The sequence below is a fragment of the Dendrobium catenatum genome, unplaced genomic scaffold, assembly GCF_001605985.2.
Source record: "Dendrobium catenatum unplaced genomic scaffold, ASM160598v2 fragScaff_scaffold_262, whole genome shotgun sequence".
NCBI lineage: Eukaryota > Viridiplantae > Streptophyta > Magnoliopsida > Asparagales > Orchidaceae > Dendrobium > Dendrobium catenatum.
Genome location: NW_021318724.1, coordinates 285,490 through 304,250, shown reverse-complemented (window position 1 = coordinate 304,250; position 18,761 = coordinate 285,490). Strand labels below are relative to the sequence as shown.

Below are 18,761 nucleotides of genomic sequence, written 5' to 3'. Positions count from 1 at the left end.
CCGACGTCCTGCTTAAGGCCCGACGTCCAGTCCCTACGTCCTGCTGAAGACCCGACGTCCTGCTTAAAGCCCGACATTCAGACCCCGGTCTCCTGCAGACTACGGTCTCCGGCCGACTACGGTCTCCGGCCGACTACGGTCTCCTGCCGACTACGGTCTCCTGCCGACTATGGTCCTTCAGGCCAAACAAACCTGTATATGTAACTCTTACCATGTAATGCAATCTATATGATGTACATTTGCTACATCAATCCAAGGCCTTCTCCTAAGGAAGGGCCTCATTTGTAATCGACTACAAATACTAGTGGATTCATTCAAACCGGGCCAGGCCCCGTGGTTTTTCCCCCTTTTTCAGGGGTTTTCCACGTAAAAACTCTGGTGTCACTTATGAATGCTACATCCTCTCACTTATCTGATTGTGTGCTGGATCTTCGTACAACGCTAAGACGTTAAACTATATATTTCTCTACCGCCGCGAATATTCCAGAACGCAACACAACTGATTACATAGAACATCGAACCTTGATGAATAAATAAAATAAATAAACTAAGATATGCTAAGATTTAGTTTGGGGCAATTTTTTTATTATTTTCTGAAATAGTTTTTAATAAAAAAATTCTATTAAACTAAAAAAATTTTATACTAAAAAATTCCTTTGTAAAGAGATAAAAAAGTCTCAAATGAAACCTAAGCATATTACAGTTTATATTGTTCAGCCATTGCCTGGCTATTGAAAATGAGAGAATATGAACTTCAGTAAGCTTCAAACTTTCTACAAGATTTGAATAATTAACTAATAAAAAACAGTAATTAACGATCACTTGTAAGAAAATTTAGGAGCTACAAAGAAAGACAAATTACAAGCAAATTTAACAAATGGATAATAAAAAATCTCAGATTTCATTTTCTGTCCAAAAGAAGCTAGGCTGTGCCGCACCCGCTCAGATTTTGTATCTCATCGACACATGAGTTGATATGTCAAACCCAAAATAGCCTACTAGTTATGGGTGTCAATTTGCATCAACGAGTCAGATTATGATCGAACCCGATTTGGCCTGGGCATAAACAGCCTGAGCATATAGGGCTTGAACACCATTGGACTAATCGAGTGAGGAGGCCAGGCACCTAGGTCTGGCAAGTCGACTAGCAGAGGCGGGTCATGTTGTAGAAGCCTGGGGCGAATTCGCACTCATGTGGGCTAGGCGAATGCAGACGGTGTCTGGCGAGGTCGTAGGTGCGAATTACATGTGGTCCATGGTGACTGGGCTAGGCGGAGACGAGGGTCACAATGCGAGTTAGTCGAGTCAACCCGTGGGTTTTCGGATCAACTTGAACCCAACCTGTTTTTCATACGGGTCAAAAATTCAAACCTTGACCCAATCGATTATACAAACGGGTTGACCCGAACCCAAATTTTTTCGGGTCGGGTTCAGGTTGGGTTTTGGGTCATGTCAACTTTTGACACCCCTACTACTTACCCATCTCGGTCTACAATAGATCAACTTGGGAATACAGTGATTGGAAAGTACATTAAAAGTTCTTGAGTGTTAGTTGGAATCTGATTGTGTTGATCTACTGATTTGTACTGTTGACTTATAACTCAATTCCACCGGTCAAGCTATTTAATGGCTTATAGGGGGCCTCCCCCTACTTGGGGTTGAGTGGCCTTGCACCCAAATTTCTTTTTTTTTTTTTCTTTTATAGTTGTTCAACGCCACAAGGCTATATAATTAGAGCATTGTATACTTGTGCATTATAGTGTCATAGGATGCAGTGCGGCGACATTGTAGTCTTGAGAAAGTGCAAAGCATTGCAGCACTTCAAACCTCGATACTGCGCAGCAGCGAGTCTACCTGGGCAATTTTCTTTCTTTGTTTTTGATATTTTAACTTCAAGGGTTGCGTCCCTTCAAGTAATAGAGGTGTACTTCTTTGTTAGTTCTAAGGCAAAATGATGTGAAGAAGTGAAATAAGATAATGAGAGAGTAAGAGAGAATGAGATTTGTACAATTTCTCCTAATTTTCAAGTAATATGGTGTGGTGTGACTCTATGATTTTTTATCGATGTAGGATTTTTCTATGTTAAATCTTGATGTTCATCTCCAATATTTTCTTTTCTTTCTTGTTTCGTTGTGTGATTTACTTCCAACATTAAGAACTAAATGCCATACATTTAAACTTGTGTAGGGTTGTGCATTAGCAAGTTTGAACCGAAAAAATTGAATTGAATCGAATATATTTGACTAATTTTATTAGATTTCTTAAATAATCGTTTAATTTTGATTTAGGAGTAAAGGTTATTTTAATTTCGGTTAATAATAAAAAAAAGGTTAAACTGAAAACCAAATACAATGAGCAAATAATCAAATAATGAAAATTTATTATTATTATTCTATATTTTTACTCTGCCTATAATTTAATTTCATTTAATTGGCAAAATAAATCAGTGAACCAATCTAACTAAATTATAATCAAAGGCATTATCGTTTATTAGGATTTCAAAATTTAGTTAAATCAAAGTCGATTAGAATAAATCAAATTATATCCTAGTTCGGTTTGCTTTTGTTCTACCTCTTAGTTGGTCTGCCCTATTATACTTCTAACTTGATTCAGTGTAATCGATTTAATAAATTCCTCAATCAATTGATCAGAACCTTCGAATGCAAACCCTTAAACCTGTGATTTTTCTGCACATTTGTAATCAACCAATCTCAATTCATCAATCAGTTTAAATTAGAACATCGACAATGCAATCACTGAATCAAGTTCGTAAATGTAAATCTATATAGAAACAACAGATTCAAAGCAGAGAACTCTGTATTCTGTTCTCTGGAAATGATAAAAGAAGAAAAAATTACAAATCGAAACATAGTCGGATCAATTCACAAACCTAATGGTCTCAGAACAGGAACCGGCCGAGGGCGAAGCCGACGCCGGCAATCCCTAGACAGAGCGCAAGAGCTATGCACCAAGCGAAGTCGGCGGCTCCATCACCATCTTCCTTGGCGGCTTGCGAAAGCCTCTTATTGAGCGCGGAGACTTCGGACTCCAGCATCATCACCCAACGCCTGTGAGCTGAAATCCGCAGCGATTCATCTAAGAGCATGGAAGCCAATCGAGCGCTCTTTGCAGCGGCGAGTTCAACGCGCTCCTCGGCCTCCCTCGCCCTCGATTGCGAGAGGCGCAGGGCTCTTAGTACGCTAGGGGTTTCGTCGTCGAAGAGGAGAGGGGTGAAGAGTTGGAGCGGCGGAGGGAGATCGCAGTTGGTGAGGAGATGAGGGGAGCGATGGGAGAGGGTTAGGGGCATGAGAGGGTCGTCGGAGAAGTTGTTTTTAGGTTTAGGAGTGGGGAAATCCATGAGGAGGAGGAGGAGGAGGAAGTGGAAGAGATGGCGTTGGTTTTCTTGGGGAGAAAGAGAAGAATGGGAGATAGTGTGGGGGTTGGGGGGTTTGGTGAGGAGCAGTTGGAGGAAGCGTGCGGGAAGCCATTGCTTTTAGTTTGCCTTCCACGGGTTGCAAAGAATAAGGTAGCCGTGGAATAAAAATACAGAGATATACGCATATACTTTTTCTTAATCGGATGAAAGTAATAATATTTCTGAATTAAAGATTGCTTAATTTTTTATTTATATCAAAAATATTTTTTAAATTATTACTTTTTTTTTTTTACTTTGAAGATATATTTTATATTATTATTATTTTAATTTTCTTAACTTGATAAAAATATACAGATGTTTAAGGAGTACAAATTTGAGAATTATAAATATGAAATTAATTAGTGATTAAGTTATAAAATAAGAATGAAAATAAAAAAATGATTATAGTATTTTTTTTTTAATTTCATCAAAAATATCAAATATAAGCATTAGAGTAATATTTTAAATGTATGATCATATAAAATAAAAAAATTAATTAGAGTTGAGAACTCTTGTATAATCATTATTTAAAATATAGCAATATTTAATTTTTATCCAATAAAAACTCATATATTGTTAAGATACTTTTTTAAGGGATTTTTACATACATAATATTTAAAAATTTATTATTTACTCATCTAATACCTAAAATTAGCTATTTACACACCTACCACTTAAAACGTCTTTTACTTTCTAAAATACCACTAGGTCATCCTCTCCTTCAAAATCGACTCAATACTACGCTGCCGAAATGAAGTGGGCGCTGAAAAAGCTTGCCAGAACGCTAGCATGGGCAAGGATGTTGCCGCTACTGGTGTGGACGATGACATCAAGCCTATAACCCTCCTTGAAGAGCCGATCCCATATATCCCAAGTCGATTCCGATACTGTGCAATCACCAGCGAGCGGCTGGCGCTCCGGAGAGCATTCAGCCCCAAATAAGGTGGCGCCTTTGGCGAGTTCCATCTTTTTTTCCTCCATGCCTTTTTCTCTTCCTCTCCAAAATCAAACGCTTTATTTTTAACCAAATAAGAAGGAGAAGAAGGCAAGGACTCTAGCAGAAATAAAATCCTTTCTTTGAGCAAGGAGAAGAAAAAGAAGAAAGGAAAAAAAATGACAAATAACTACTTTGCATTGAAATGTGAATTATATTATTTTATAGATTAGGCGGCAGTTTTAATTTTGCATTACATAGCTTTTGACACGGGACGACGGGTTTTAAGCTAGATTTCTTAAACCACCATTGTCATACTTGACTGGAATAAGAAAAGAGCACCTGTTGAAGCTCTCTGGTTTTATCCTTCTTGAACATAAGAGGAAGATTTCAACGATGGATTTTGCTGTCGTCAAGGCTTTGCGCACAAAGAAGGATATCCGGTGGATTTTGACGGAGAGGGAGAGAGAGTGGTATTTTAGAAAGTAAAAGACATTTTAAGTGGTAGGTGTGTAAATAAGTAAATTTAGGTGTTATATGAGTTAATAAGAAACTTGTAAGTGTTCTGTATGCAAAAATCTCTTTTTTTAATTACTGGATATTTCTCAAATGCATATATTTTAATAAAACAATACCACGTAACCAAATAATACCACATTGATGCTCTAAATAGCTTTCATCCCAATCACCATGCCTTTGCAGTCATGATGAAAACAAGACCATGTATCTACTATCGAACAAGTCTCCCATCTTAGGAAAGAGTCGTATTTCCTTCTCATATGACTAGCATTATTTGTTAAGTGGCATGATCTTATAAGATGACTTTGGGCATCATCCATAAGAAAATCTCCACTATTTTTTTTAATTAAATTAAATCTATAAAAAATATTTACATTTAAAAAAAATAAAAGAATATTATTCTATTTTAAGTTTTTAACCATAAAAAATAAATCAAATGATTTGTGAGGCACTTGAATCCTGATGCTATTTGTCAACAGGCAACCGATACTTTGAAGATACATGAAACATGTTAGACCTTCTCACGCCACTAGTCCACATATAAAAACTCCGCCTCCACCTCCTCCTCCAACAGCCGCCGCAGAATTCCGGCCATCCAACCATCTACAGGATCTCCACCGCCTCCCCTCAATCGCTACGGCGCCTTCTCACCCAAACGACTTTCCTCCTCTCCTCAAGACATGCGCCTCCCTAAGCCTCCTTCCCGTCGGCCACATCCTCCATCAGCGCGCTGTCGTACTGGGCCTCACGGCCGAACCCTACCTTGCCACCTCCCTCCTCCACATGTACGCGGTAAACGGGCGCATCTCCGATGCCCACCGGGTGTTCGACCAAATGCCTATAAAAAACGTTGTTCCTTATTCGGCCCTCATCTCGGCGTATTGTCGGTCAGCTAATTTGAATATGGCCTTCTGTACTTATAACAAGATGTTGAACGACGGAATACGACCCAATTCAGTTACTTTGCTTGGATTAATCTCAGGGATCTCTGATTTATACCTTCTGCAATCCTTGCATGCTTTGGTGAGCCATTTTGGCTTCGAGAAAGATCTCATTATCATGAATTCTATGATGAATGTGTATTCGTTGTGCGGAAGAGCGGACTTTGCTCGAATGTTGTTCGATTCAATGCCATTCAAAGACTGTATTTCTTGGAATTCAATGATAGCAGGTTACTCCAGAAATGGAGAGGTAAAAAGTTCAATGGACCTGATACATAAAATGAGACTGGCAGGTTTCTTTCCAGATCAGCAAACATATGGGTCTTTGCTATCGTTATTCACAAACAATACCAGGTGTTCTGTTCAGCTGGGCTGTTTGATTCAGGCCTTAGTCATAACATCTGGGTTTGTATCAGATTTCCATCTTCTTACCTCCCTTGTAAGCCTGTATCTGAAATTTGGTAAATTGGATTATGCATTCAAGCTTTTCGATCTATCTTCGGAGAAGGATGTCGTGCTGTGGACTGCAATGATCTCTGGTCTCGCTCATAACGATCGAGCTGATGAAGCTCTGTTAGTGTTTCATAAGATGATTTCTACTGGACTGACACCATTGAATACAACCATAGCAAGTGCAGTGTCAGCTTCTGCACAGCTCGGAATGTTCAGAATTGGTGCTTCTATCCATGGCTTCATCGTAAGGCAGAAATTGGCTTTAGATACAGCTGCTGAGAACTCTCTCATAACCCTGTACATGAAATGCAGCCACATGAGACAGGGCCAACAGTTGTTCGAGTTGATGCAGAACAGAGACTTGGTCTCTTGGAATGCAGTTGTTTCAGGTTTTGCTCATAATGGCCATCTTGAGGAAGCATTTTATTTCTTCATCAGAATGATTTCAGTAATGCAAACACCAGATACAATCACTATTGTATCCCTCCTCCAAAGCTGTGCATCATTGGGGGCACTCCACCAAGGGAGGTCAATTCATAACTTCATGATCAGGCATGAGCTGAACTGTTCCCTTTCCATGGAGACTTCTTTGGTTGACATGTATTCCAAATGTGGTGATATTAAAACGGCACAGAAATGCTTCAATCGAATGCTGGAGCAGGATATGGTATCATGGAGCGTGATCATTGCAGGTTATGGAAGTCATGGAATGGGGGATGTTGCTCTTAGGATGTACTCCAGGTTTCTCAGTACTGAAATGAAGCCAAATAATGTTATGTTCCTTTCTGTACTATCAGCTTGCAGTCACTCTGGGCTTGTTTCTGAAGGCCTGGCCATCTTCAATTCCATGAAAGAAGAGTTTGGAATACAGCCATGGATTGAGCATTGCGGTTGCGTTGTCGATCTCCTTTGCAGAGCTGGAAATGTGGAAGAAGCTTTCAGATTCTTTCGAAGGATGTCGCTGATGGCTAATGCTGATGTTTTGGGGATCATTTTGGATGCTTGCAGGGCAAGTGGTGGTGCTGATCTAGCAGAGGAGGTTGTGAAAGAGATGATTAAGTTGAAGCCAGAGTCTTCTGGGAGTTATCTGCAGTTGGCACATAACTATGCTGCAATGAATTGCTGGGATGGATTTGGGCAGACATTGACAAGAATGAGGACATTGGGATTGAAGAAGATACCAGGGTGGAGCTTTGTGGAGGTGAATGGGAGCAAAAACACATTCTTCGCTTATGATGCTTCACACCCGCAGTGGGATGATATTCTTTTGCTGTTAAAAACCTTTCATTATGAGATGAAAGATATCAAACCATTTATTTGAAATTTAAAATACTGTCATAAGCATGTAGAAATTCTCTCCAGACATCTGTACTTCTCTGAGTTCAAACAATATCCCTCTTAATCTTCAATTTCCTGCATTGATGGTATTCGGATAAGATGAATGGCCACTGTGAGAATTATAACTTCTCTTAGATCGGCCAATTCTGATAAGGATTTTGCTTTTACGCTATCTGAAGGATCAAATATATTTCTCTGAGTGATGCTTTTTGAAGAATTGGGATGTGGAAACTAGATTGAGTTGAATTTTGGTTTGGTAGTTTGAAATCTAGAGAACATATTTTGAATCACATAACATAATCAAACACAAATAAAATTAATTGAAAATTTTACAAGTCTACTTTGTCCTTATTCTGACTGATCCGGCGCTCTAGATAAAACAAATATAGCCTCTGCATTTGAAATTTTTTTCCTCTTGCCACTACAAGGGGCTAATGATTGAATTGAAGGATTCAATTGACAGCACCTAGTTTTTAGTAACCAGCACCACAAATAAGAAATACTTATTCCATTTTTTAACAGGGTTGATGAGGGCCCAGTTCTTATAACCAATGGATGTCAAGATGTCATGCATAAGAAGTCTCCAAGGCCCACCTATAACTGAACAGGTGACCCGCTTACCTCATAACATTGAGAGAACTAGAAAATGCCTCAAATAATGGCATAGCAATTCAAAATGATCCACGCATGAACAATACCCCTACATGTTAAGAACTTCGCCATCACCTCTTTGAATGAAAGTTATAGCCCATAACAAAATTAGTCAACAAAGAGGCAAACTCTGCCAGGCTTGGGGAGCATTATGAGCCTCTCTCACCAACTTTGGTTTTCCAATAACCAGTTATCGCTACAAACTCAAACTTTAATGCACTACTATCAAAGATAGACAAAGAAAGGACCTTATGCTCGAACATGTCAAGATGACTTTCATATTAAATGCTTTGGAGATGGTTGCAGTGGAAATGGATGCCATGATCCTAAAAATTAGGAGATTCGAGGGACAAAGTACACAAATTAAAAGCACAAGGGCTGAAGTGATTTCCTCTATAATTCAATACTTTCAAGACCTGTACAACCCCATTCCTCCTTGCAGTTTGGCCTTGGACTCCTTCCCTATTGGTACTGCTTTACCTGATGAATATGCTACCTCTATTACTTCATATGTGACGGATGAGGATATAAAATCTGCTGTTTTTATGGGTTCTTCAACTTCTGCTCCTGGGCCAGACGGCTTTTATTTTCATTTTTATAAATTTGGCTGGCACATTCTTGGCCCTACTGTTTGTAGGGCTATTAGATCCTTTTTTCTTAAAGAGTTCCTTCCTAAAGGGGTCAAATCTACTGCCTTAGCCCTTATCCCTAAACATAAAAACGCCGCCAACATTTCTGAGTACAGACCTATTGCTTTGTGTAATGTCTTGTATAAAATTGTTGCTAAGATTATGGCTGCAAGGTTAAAACCGGTTATGAGCTTGATTGTTATGGATAACCAGGCGGGGTTTGTGAAAGCTAGAGTGTCTACATATAATATTTTGCTTGCTAGTGACATACTCTATTATGCTGGTAAAAGAGGTGGAGCAAATATTTTTTGTGCTAAATTAGATATTAAGAAAGCTTTTGATTCAGTTTCCCGTCAGTTTTTATTGGCTAGGTTAACTCAGAAAGGGTTTCCTAGTCTCTTTGTCAGTTGGATAAAGGTCTGCATCTCAGATGTTAATTTCTCCATTGTTTTAAACGGTGCTCTTGATGGATATTTTTCCTCTACTGCTGGGTTGAGGCAGGGTTGTCCTCTTAGTCCTTACCTTTTTTGTCTTGTCATGGATGCTTTTTCTAATCTTTTGGAAGGGAGAGGGTTCAAAGGTATATCCAATGACAATTTCTCCCTCACTCATTTGCTTTATACAGATGACGTTTTGATCTTTGGGGAGGCTACTCTTGGGAGCTGTCAAATTCTTGTATCTGCTCTTAGGGAGTTTTCAAACTCCTCGGGTCTCTATATAAATTATGATAAAAGCTCTATTATGTTCCCTAAGCATCAGAGGAATCAGCAAGAGTTATGTCAAGCGCTTTCCATTCATTCCATTGATAACAAAATTACATATCTTGGTATTCCTCTATCCTTTTACAGGCTCAATATTGCTGATTATCTCCCTTTGGTAGACAATTTAAACAGGAAACTCAATGGGTGAAAGGCTAATTTACTGTCTTTTGCTGGGAGACTTCAGTATCTTAAATTTACTATTCAAAATACTATTGCATATTGGATTCGGGGCTCAATATTACCTAAATCTGTGTACAAAGTTTTTAAAAAAGTTAGCTCCAGATTTCTGTTTTTTGGCGATGTCCATTCTTCTAAGAAACTTCATATGGTTTCTTGGGACAAAATTTGTTTACCTAAAATCAAAGGGGGTTTGGGCATACCTTCCATATTTGCTTTGCAATATGCTTTTAATTGTTCTGTCATCACCAGGATGTATAATGGCACTTCTCCTCTTTCCACCTGGCTTTTATCCAAATACAGCTCTCCATGGAAGCCGCCTCTGTTTTCTGCTTCTAAACTTTGGAAATCTATATGCAGTACTGCTGTTCATGCCAAACATTGTTTTCAGTTTACTATCTTTCATAGTTCTCCTATTTCCTTTAAATGGGGCCATTGGTGTTTTAATTCTACATTAGGGGATTATATAGGGGAGGGTGCCACTTTTATTATGCCGGATATCATGCTTTCTGAGCTTATTTCTGGAGTTTGCTGGGAGCTATCTGGGGTGCTTCCTACTCTGTTGCATCAGGTAGTGGAAAGTTTGAATATTTCTGAAGGTTTTGGGCCTTGCTTGCTTTGGAATAACAGCAATATTTTTAAGTTTAAATATTACCTTGCTGAGTTCCACTCAGATCTACCAGACTGTAATTGGTTCCAACTGGTTTGGCATAAAAAGCATATTCTTAAACATTCGGTTTTTGTTTGACTTGCTTTAGTGGGGGGCTTAAAGACGGCTGATGCTCTACTTATTAGGCACATTCATGTTCCTGCTAGGTGTAGCTTACGTGACTTACACGAGGAATCTGTTACTCATCTTTTTTTTGAATGTTCCTACTACTCTATTTTAAAAGGTCTTATTCCTGGGATGGATACTTTTCTTTTAAGGCCCTCGATTATGCAAACTTTTGACTGGATTAATGGTGAATTTAGTAGGAATTCTGAGGTCTTGAAGTTTTATAAGTTGGCGGTTTGTTGTATTATCTATTACATCTGGAAAGAAAGGAATAATAGAAGGTTTGGTGGGAATTTTCAATGCTTTACTACAGTGCTGAATTATATTAAACGTAATATGTTTGAGAAGATGTTAGGCGGGCCCCTCCAATCCTTACTTACTCTAGGCGGGCCCCACATGGAGTTAATTCAAGGGTTGGAGGGAAAATTTGAATGGAAAGGGGGGGAAATTTGAATAGAAGGGCTGTTTAGGGATTTTGTATGGGGATGAGAGTTAAAGAGGGGGAAAGGGGGGAATTAGGTCCGGATCTTGAATTAGAAGGAAAAGTTTGAGATCTCATTGTGTGCTTGGGCTCTAGGGTTTGCTAGAGACTTGTGGAGAGTTGTTCTTCCTCTCGAATCGAAGGACGTTGTATCTTTCTTTGTTTTCTTGCATCTACTAGTGGAAACCTTGTTTCTTTTCCTTATTTTTCTCTGTTTGGGTGCATTTCCTGCTGCGGAGCTGCTGTAAAACTGCTGGGACAGCAGTTTTGCTCACTGTTTTGGGCTGATTTTGACTAGGGTTGCTTGCGAACTCAAGTATTACCTTAGGGTTACTTGCGAACTCAAGTATTTCCTATCAGAAGATTATGAAATGGAAAAGTGCAATTGCTTTGCTGGATAAAATGTAAGACGCTGGAATCTCTCGGGTCCCTTTGTCCCTTTATTTTGCCTGCTAAGCTTAGACTGGACGATGATGATGCTCCCAATTGCATGCCCCTTGGACGGTCTTCGGGCAACCAGGGTTCCTTTATTTTCACGTTCTCTACTGTTTTCCTGAGTCCAGTCTTTTTGGCTTGGGAGCTAGTTTTGTTTCTCTAATTCTGCAGGCTCTGGGTTTTGGAGTTTGGATCTTCTCACTACTGTGCAATGAGGTCTCATTCCAATGCATTCCCTACTGTTCGGTCAGCTGTTGCAGTCTTCAAGCTTATTTATCTGCTACTTACCACATTTTTGGTTCTCTAATTGTATTTTGTTTGTAATGGGTGGTATAGTTGAGATTTCTTATTTCCTTTGTCCTACATAAGTTTTTGTTTTTGCTTATGTTGGGGTGTTTTTACTTGTAATCTTTTCTTTTCATAGTAATATATGGGCTTAGGCCCCAAATTTTCCCAAAAAAAAAAAAGCACAAGGGATCCCTTCCTCTTTTTATGAAAAGAGATTTGATGGAAGAGTCCTATCATGCACAAAAGCGTGATGCCAACTCATTGTTGTCAAATCCACTTTGAGAATTGAAGGTCATCATATCAAGTGTAGTACCATCTGTAAATTATATCATCATTAAATCTTCTAGTATAACAATGCAGGGCATTGATTTGACAACCCTCATTATACTAATCAAATTGTTCTATCTTCATTAACCTAATATATTTACAAATCGGCGACTCCTGTCACAAGCTATCTCCTAAATGCTTTAAAGATGATACTCAACACTTACGCATATTCTCCATAAACAAATAAAAACCCTCCCTGTAGTCTCCGTCAATACCATCAACAATAGTTGACAGGTAGTAACTATCATCTAGATGGTTGACAATATTATCTTTTTGGTGTACTTATAATATGGGTAGAGTAATTAACAACATGTGCTACATAAAAGATGAAGGTCTGGGATGCAACCTGAGAGTGGAATCTTCAAGCATGCATTCTGATCTAGAATAAAACTTGGTCACAACCCTACATTTACTCTAAAAAAAGCTGCTTCAATGTGAAAATGTACCTAAACAACTAAATTAGTTCTCATAAATCTCCTTTGAAATTTAGAATGAATGTTTTGTTAATTAATTAATAATAAAGACACGAGGCATGCACTAGACTCCTCCTAAGGGGTTCAGTTAGAAACTCCTGAGCGTATTTTTTTTTTCACAATTCTCTTACAGCTTAACAAGAAAATTCAAATAATTAAACTCATGATTTCTTATTAAACAAAAATTACTTATTTGTCACAACAAAACTAATTTCTTGCTATGCCAAATCAAGAATACCATCAATTTAGAATAGAATTTCTCCTCAAGGATTTGATTCGCTTGATGCCTCAAAAGGCAGCAAATCATCAGAAGATTTTCCTTCAGATTTATCCGCTTGTGGTTTTCCAAGAACCAGGCGTACCTTCCTTCCCATTAATCTCTGAAAAAACAAGAATAAAAGCAATACGTTTAGTCCATATCTACATAAAAAGAGCATTGGCGCAATACTTTGAATGCAAATCAGAAAAATCAAAGATATTTGTCCACCTTCTCATTATGCGCAGTTATTGCTGCCTCTGCTTCTTCTTCTGTAGAGTAGGAGACAAATCCATAACCGGCTGATCTCCTCGGGTTGCTTTGAAAAATGACTTCAGCAGATATCAGTTTCCCAGTGTTGCCAAAAAGTTCTCTCAGATCTCGAGACCTTACCCTCCAAGCCAAGTTCCCAACAAATACATTAAATGTTGCTGTTGAAGCTGTTGTTTCCTGATCGGACTTTTTCTTCAAAGACCTTGCAAACCCCACCTTTATGACTCGGCCATTCAAGTCCTAGACATGGAGTTCTTGTGTAAAATTAGGGAGGGATAAAGTATATTAGATTTCATCATAAAGTCCCTTTCTCCAGCTATGATAGCAAGCGTTTTGAAAGTCTGTATCCATGGAATAGTGTCGGTGTGAGTTGGTGTGTATGACTGTATCTATTGGTGTGTATGACTGTATCTATGAGTGGGAGAAAGAGGAGCAAGAGAGAAAGGAAGACATAATTCAGCATTTTTTATTGGAGAAATCTACATATTATGAAAAGCATAGGCTTAAAATTACTCAAATAAGAATCTTGATTACTATTGTGCGAGGAAAATTGCCTGGGGACATGCTTAGGTGAACATGTATGAGAGATTTTAGGGTTTAGAGATTAGTTTTCAGAATGAGAATGGGAGAGAGTGAGGGTTGGGGTGAGAAACATCAGCTTTACTTTGTTTCAAGAAAGAAATCAATACAAAATTCTTTCAAAGCCTAACTTAAAAAATACTCACATAAGACTTCAGATTACTGAGAGCCAAAATAGCCTCTTCCTCAGAAGCCATGGTGATGAATGCCAATCCCCTGTTTCTGCTATTATCATACATTGAAAGCTGGAAAAACAAATGCAATAAATTTTATTTACATAAATTACCAGAGGAAACATAAACAAAGCAAGACATATAAAAAACTGACATTAAACAAAAGTAGCCCTCAAGGAATGGAGCTAACGCAGCAAATAAGGGGATAAAATTAACTGAAAAGTAGTTTAAATTGATAAATTCAACTTTTTCCTGTTGGCAGTTTAAAAAGTTAAACAAAATTCAGGTCTAGTAGCAATAACACCCCTAGAAAGCATACTACCTATAAAGCCACCACATAAATTGATCTTCAAGTTCATGCATGGATATGATTTGTAGAAGCATGGGCATATACATGCTCTTCATGAAGTGGGCTTCTCAAGGAAGAAAGAACAACTTCAATACATACTCTTTCTAAGAACTGAAAACATTTTCAATTTCACTTGCTCAACATACCAGTCACCTAAGTTGCTACACTTTGACTCCGTACTCTAGGTTTTTAACAATACCTGGAGGTTAACAACTTTCCATTATTTTTTTATCACACAGAGAAAGACTCAAAGTTTTATTGAAAAGATAGCAGGATCATTTTATCACATATTAGTTCAGCCTGAATAAGATAAAGAACTTTATAAAGCAATTCATGATGTCGGAAACAAACTGTTTACGTTGGCCATCCCTTCAATTTCAGGGTTAATCTCCACTCTTTCTTAAGGACCAAATTCCTCCAACAAGGAGCGTTTTGGTAGCCCTTTGGATTTCAACTTGTATGGCAGTTCATTTCTTTTCAAAGCTCAACAGAAAGGATTTACTTTGGCAATATTTTTTTCTGTGCCGCTTCCCGCTCGGCAGCAATTCTCAAGGAATTTTATCGAATTCAGCCAACATCTAATTTTACAAGTTCTTAAGCAAAAGAAAAATATGGAAACAGTTTATAGCATTAACCAGGCTTGGATTCGTCACAGTAGTTTGGCACTTTCGTAGAAAAAATGGGGGACAATAACAAAATACCTAACAGATAGATGTGCCATTAGAAAACCCGACAAAGGTGTAGGAAGCAGACAAAATCAAACGAATCGTTTTTTGCCAGAAGATTAGCAGAAACAAAGAACCCAATAATTCAAATCTACTGGATATAGCATCCAATAGAAAGGACTTCATCAATCCAAATTACGGGGAGGGGACATCGAGAAGCAAACCTCAACATCGATCACAGTCCCGTGCCTTTCAAAGAGGGTCTTGATCTCCTCGGCGGTGCAAGTCCAGCGTATGTTCTGTGCAATTAGCCTCCTACTAGGCTCCGCCGGCTTCTCTTCAGATTCCTCTGCTCCTTGTTCAGATACCACCGAAGCCAAGCTTCCTTCGGGTGAAGAAGAAGCGATACGAGTGCATTGCTGCCGGATAAGTGCTGCCTTGTTTCGCTGTTTAAAGAAGGGAAGCAAATAGGAGATAGAGGAGAAAGGGAAGGGAGGATTCGGTGGATAGGATTTGGAAGAGGGAAGAAAAAGGAGGGTTGGAGGAGAGAGAGGGTAATGACGGAGGAGAGGAAGCGCCATAGCTTGTGCTCAGAATAGCCGTATGCTGGAACTCGAACTTTGCTTTAATCGTTGTGATTTGTAATCCCGGATCAGTTTGGGCAAGTTCGGGCTAGCCCGACTCCCGACCTGGCCCTGTCCATAGCTCCAATTAGGGCTTCATTTGCGGCACGTTTTTTTATTATTTTTTAAAATATTTAGTTAAAAAAATTAATTAAAAAAAATTTGTATTTAAAAACAGTTTTAAGAACCAGTAAAAAATCATTCCAACCGTATCAAATCAAATTTCGCGTATGCAACAACATGAACTACGGCATGAATGAAAAATGCAATTCGAGCTGAAGAGGACACGATTAAGAGTTCGTGGAGATGGATACAACAGGTCTTGCTAGAGATTGATGCAATGTTGACCTTGTATTAAGATTGTTATGGTGAATGTCTTTGAATGGGATATATGTAGCTCAAGTGATGTTGTTGTGCAGGGTTGGATGCGGCGACAACTATAATGCTTGGGAGTTTGTAGTGTAGGACTTAGATGAGGATGGCAATGATGTAAGTATAATTCCAATGTAGTTCTTAATACATTACAAAAAATCAAATCAATTTTATTAGATATAAATATAGATGCAAATTGAAGTGTGACATTTTCAAAATTTAGAGGATAATTTAAAGCTAATTTTTGAAACGGGGATGGAAATGGGGTGACCTTTGCCTCTGAGTCTTTGCATCCACAACGCCAATGGCGCACGTGTGTCAACTTGCGACGCTTGCGATTTGTGTTATGTAACCCCTCCAATGCTTCGATGACTGTAAGCTTAATCGGTTTGTCGATTTCACACCCATATAGAAAATTTCAAAAAATTATGAAATTTTGATTCCTATAGAGCATGGGAAATCATATAGTGACATTTTCACTATATTACATCCTCTAGAGACGTTTAAAAAATAAAATTACGGGTAGAATCTTAAGAGAAAGAGAGCCACAAAGCATGTGAGATGAAGATCGGAGAATAAGTGATCTTAGAGAAGTTCAAGATATTGTAAATCAATACAAGAAGCAAAGGATTGGCCTGTAACATAAAACCTAACATTAATATAGTAAGAAAGATGATTTGAAGTAGCTGGATCTAATGCATTATATTTGAATGGGCAATATCAAGTTAAATGATGCTCCTTGTCTATAATATTTTATTTGTTGCTTAACACAAGATAATTTGGCTTGGTCTCGATTATTGATCTTGAATTGAATTTTCCTTATTCATCTCATCATTGTTGTAGTACATGCTCATCATTGAGAGTAACACAATTATTATTAATAATTACATGTTTACACATGATATATCATCGAAAATTTATCTTGATCTTGCACGAATCTTGATGCAAAATCAAGTTGGAAACTTTCGAGATTAAAATTGGGACCATCCGAACTTTGATTTCAGCAAACTTATAGTCAAATTGAACGTCTTAGAAGTACAAACCCAACGACACCAAATTCAACCCAATATGAGCGCCAATGAGTCCAAATCAAGGACCCGAAGCACTATTGGAAGGTTCAAACCACAATTTGGATTACCAATTGGTTTCCAAACATTACGTGCTTATAGTTAAATTGAGCAGCTCGATGAGACAAAACCAATGAGCCCAATTTCGTCGAATTCCGACATCATTAAGACCTTCAAATGTCCGACAAATAGTCCATGATCAAGAGATTCAGTATCGGCAGTCCATCCAAATCACTCTTCATTTGCCCTTGATCTCCCACCTATTTATGGGCCATTCCACTCTATGAATATACAAATAGACCCCTCATTCCTCTTGAAAAATTGTCTCGAAGCAAGAGAGAGATCGGAGATCACTCTTGCATCCTCACTTTTCCTGGACCACCACCTGACGCCAGAACTTCTGTCGGACCACCACCTAAGGCCCGGACTTCCGTCGTCCCACCACCTTAGGCCCGGACTTTTGCTGGAACACCACATGAGGCCGGGACTTTCGCCAGACCACCACATGAGGCCCGGACTTTAGCCAGACCACCACTTAAGGCCCGAACTTCCGCAGAACCACAACCTCAGACCCGAACTTCTGCCGAACCACCAACTGAGGCCCAAACTTCCGCCAGATCACCACCTGACGCCCGAACTTCCGCCATACCACCACCTGACGTCCGGACTTCTGCCGGACCACCACATGACACCTGGACTTTGCCTGACCAACACCTGAGGCCCGGACTTCTACCGGACCACATTATCACTTGAGGTCATGACTTCTATTGGGCCACCACTTGATGCCCAAAGTTGTACCAGAATACCGCCCTACTACAATAGTCTTTCTGACCCCGATCTCCAACCAACTACGATCTTTTGGACCCTTGTATCCTGTCAACTATGGTCCTTCCGACCTTCGTCGCCTACTACGGTCCTTCCGACCTACATCATCAGACAACAATCTTTCTGACCTCTATCGCCTACTACGGTCCTTTCGACCTACATCGCCAGACAACGGTCTTTCTGACCTTGGTCATCTGCATACTCTGGTCCTTTCAACCTACATAGCCGGACAATAGTCTTTCTGATCCCAATCTCCTGCTTACTACGGTCTTTTCGACCTTTATCCTATCAACTACGGTCATGTCGACCAAACAAACATGTCTATGTTGATTATTGTAACTCCCATCATGTAATGCGTTCTATATGATGTACATTTGTGACATCAAGTCAAGGTCTTCTCCCTAAGAAGGGCCTCATTTGTAATCGACTGCAAATACTAGTGGATTCATTCAAATTCGGCCAAGCCCCGTGATTTTTTCCTCTTTTTAGAGGTTTCAATATAAAAACTCTAGTGTCTCTTATGAACGCTACACTCTCTCTCGTATCTGCTTGTGTGCTGGATCTTCATATAACGTTAAGACGCTAAACTTTATATTTCTCTACCACCGTGAATACTCCAGGACGCAACAACACTAAACAGTTTGATCAGGATTATATGATCTAGATTTCATGGCCAATACTTGCATTTAACATATTTAAAGTATTCATGATTAATATTAATTTAAATGAATGAAATCATACTTCAACTTGAAATATCCATTCAAAATTCAGTGCAAATAAAAAAAATATGATTCAACATAAATTTTTTTTTTCTAAAATCCAAACTCTCATTTCATAAAATTAAATTTTAATTCAATCATCAAACACAATTCTCAGAATACTAGGACTAATTTAATGATTAAAATGAATTTTCTTAAATTTAATATTATAAATAAAAATAATTTTATGATAGAAACTTTATAACATACTTTGATTACATTAA

At 38.7% G+C, this 18,761-nt stretch overlaps 3 protein-coding genes across 3 annotated transcripts in view; 1 reads left to right on the top strand and 2 right to left on the bottom strand.

Moving 5' to 3' along the window:
* The window catches only part of LOC110115763, a 12,719-nt gene extending 9,198 nt beyond the window's left edge, over positions 1-3,521 (bottom strand). The window contains exon 1 of the mRNA XM_020849124.2: positions 2,891-3,521. Coding sequence (XP_020704783.1) covers positions 2,900-3,358 — 459 coding nt within the window. The 5' untranslated portion in view covers positions 3,359-3,521 and the 3' untranslated portion in view covers positions 2,891-2,899. The remainder of the gene's footprint in view (positions 1-2,890) is intronic.
* Positions 3,522-5,269: 1,748 nt separating this feature from the next.
* On the top strand, positions 5,270-7,680 carry LOC110115762 (pentatricopeptide repeat-containing protein At4g04370). The gene has a single exon (XM_020849123.2). It carries the CDS (start codon positions 5,370-5,372, stop codon positions 7,581-7,583), a length of 2,214 nt encoding a protein of 737 aa, XP_020704782.1. The 5' UTR covers positions 5,270-5,369; the 3' UTR covers positions 7,584-7,680.
* Positions 7,681-12,743: 5,063 nt separating this feature from the next.
* LOC110115760 (30 kDa ribonucleoprotein, chloroplastic) lies at positions 12,744-15,509 on the bottom strand. Its single transcript, XM_020849121.2, has 4 exons — positions 15,117-15,509; positions 13,852-13,950; positions 13,085-13,366; positions 12,744-12,977 (listed from the first exon to the last, which is right to left on the bottom strand). Exons 1-4 carry the CDS (start codon positions 15,471-15,473, stop codon positions 12,861-12,863), a joined length of 855 nt encoding a protein of 284 aa, XP_020704780.1. The 5' UTR covers positions 15,474-15,509; the 3' UTR covers positions 12,744-12,860.
* Positions 15,510-18,761: the final 3,252 nt, after the last annotated feature.

What these genes read in the sequence shown, in the direction of transcription:
- LOC110115762 (XM_020849123.2), top strand. Translation starts at nt 5,370, where the DNA reads ATGAAACATGTTAGACCTTCTCACGCCACTAGTCCACATATAAAAACT.
- LOC110115760 (XM_020849121.2), bottom strand. Translation starts at nt 15,473, where the DNA reads ATGGCGCTTCCTCTCCTCCGTCATTACCCTCTCTCTCCTCCAACCCTC. An exon ending in GGACTGTGATCGATGTTGAG is followed by an intron (nt 13,951 to 15,116) that starts GTTTGCTTCTCG and finishes TTGTTTTTCCAG; the next exon opens with CTTTCAATGTATGATAATAG. An exon ending in TCAGTAATCTGAAGTCTTAT is followed by an intron (nt 13,367 to 13,851) that starts GTGAGTATTTTT and finishes CTCCATGTCTAG; the next exon opens with GACTTGAATGGCCGAGTCAT.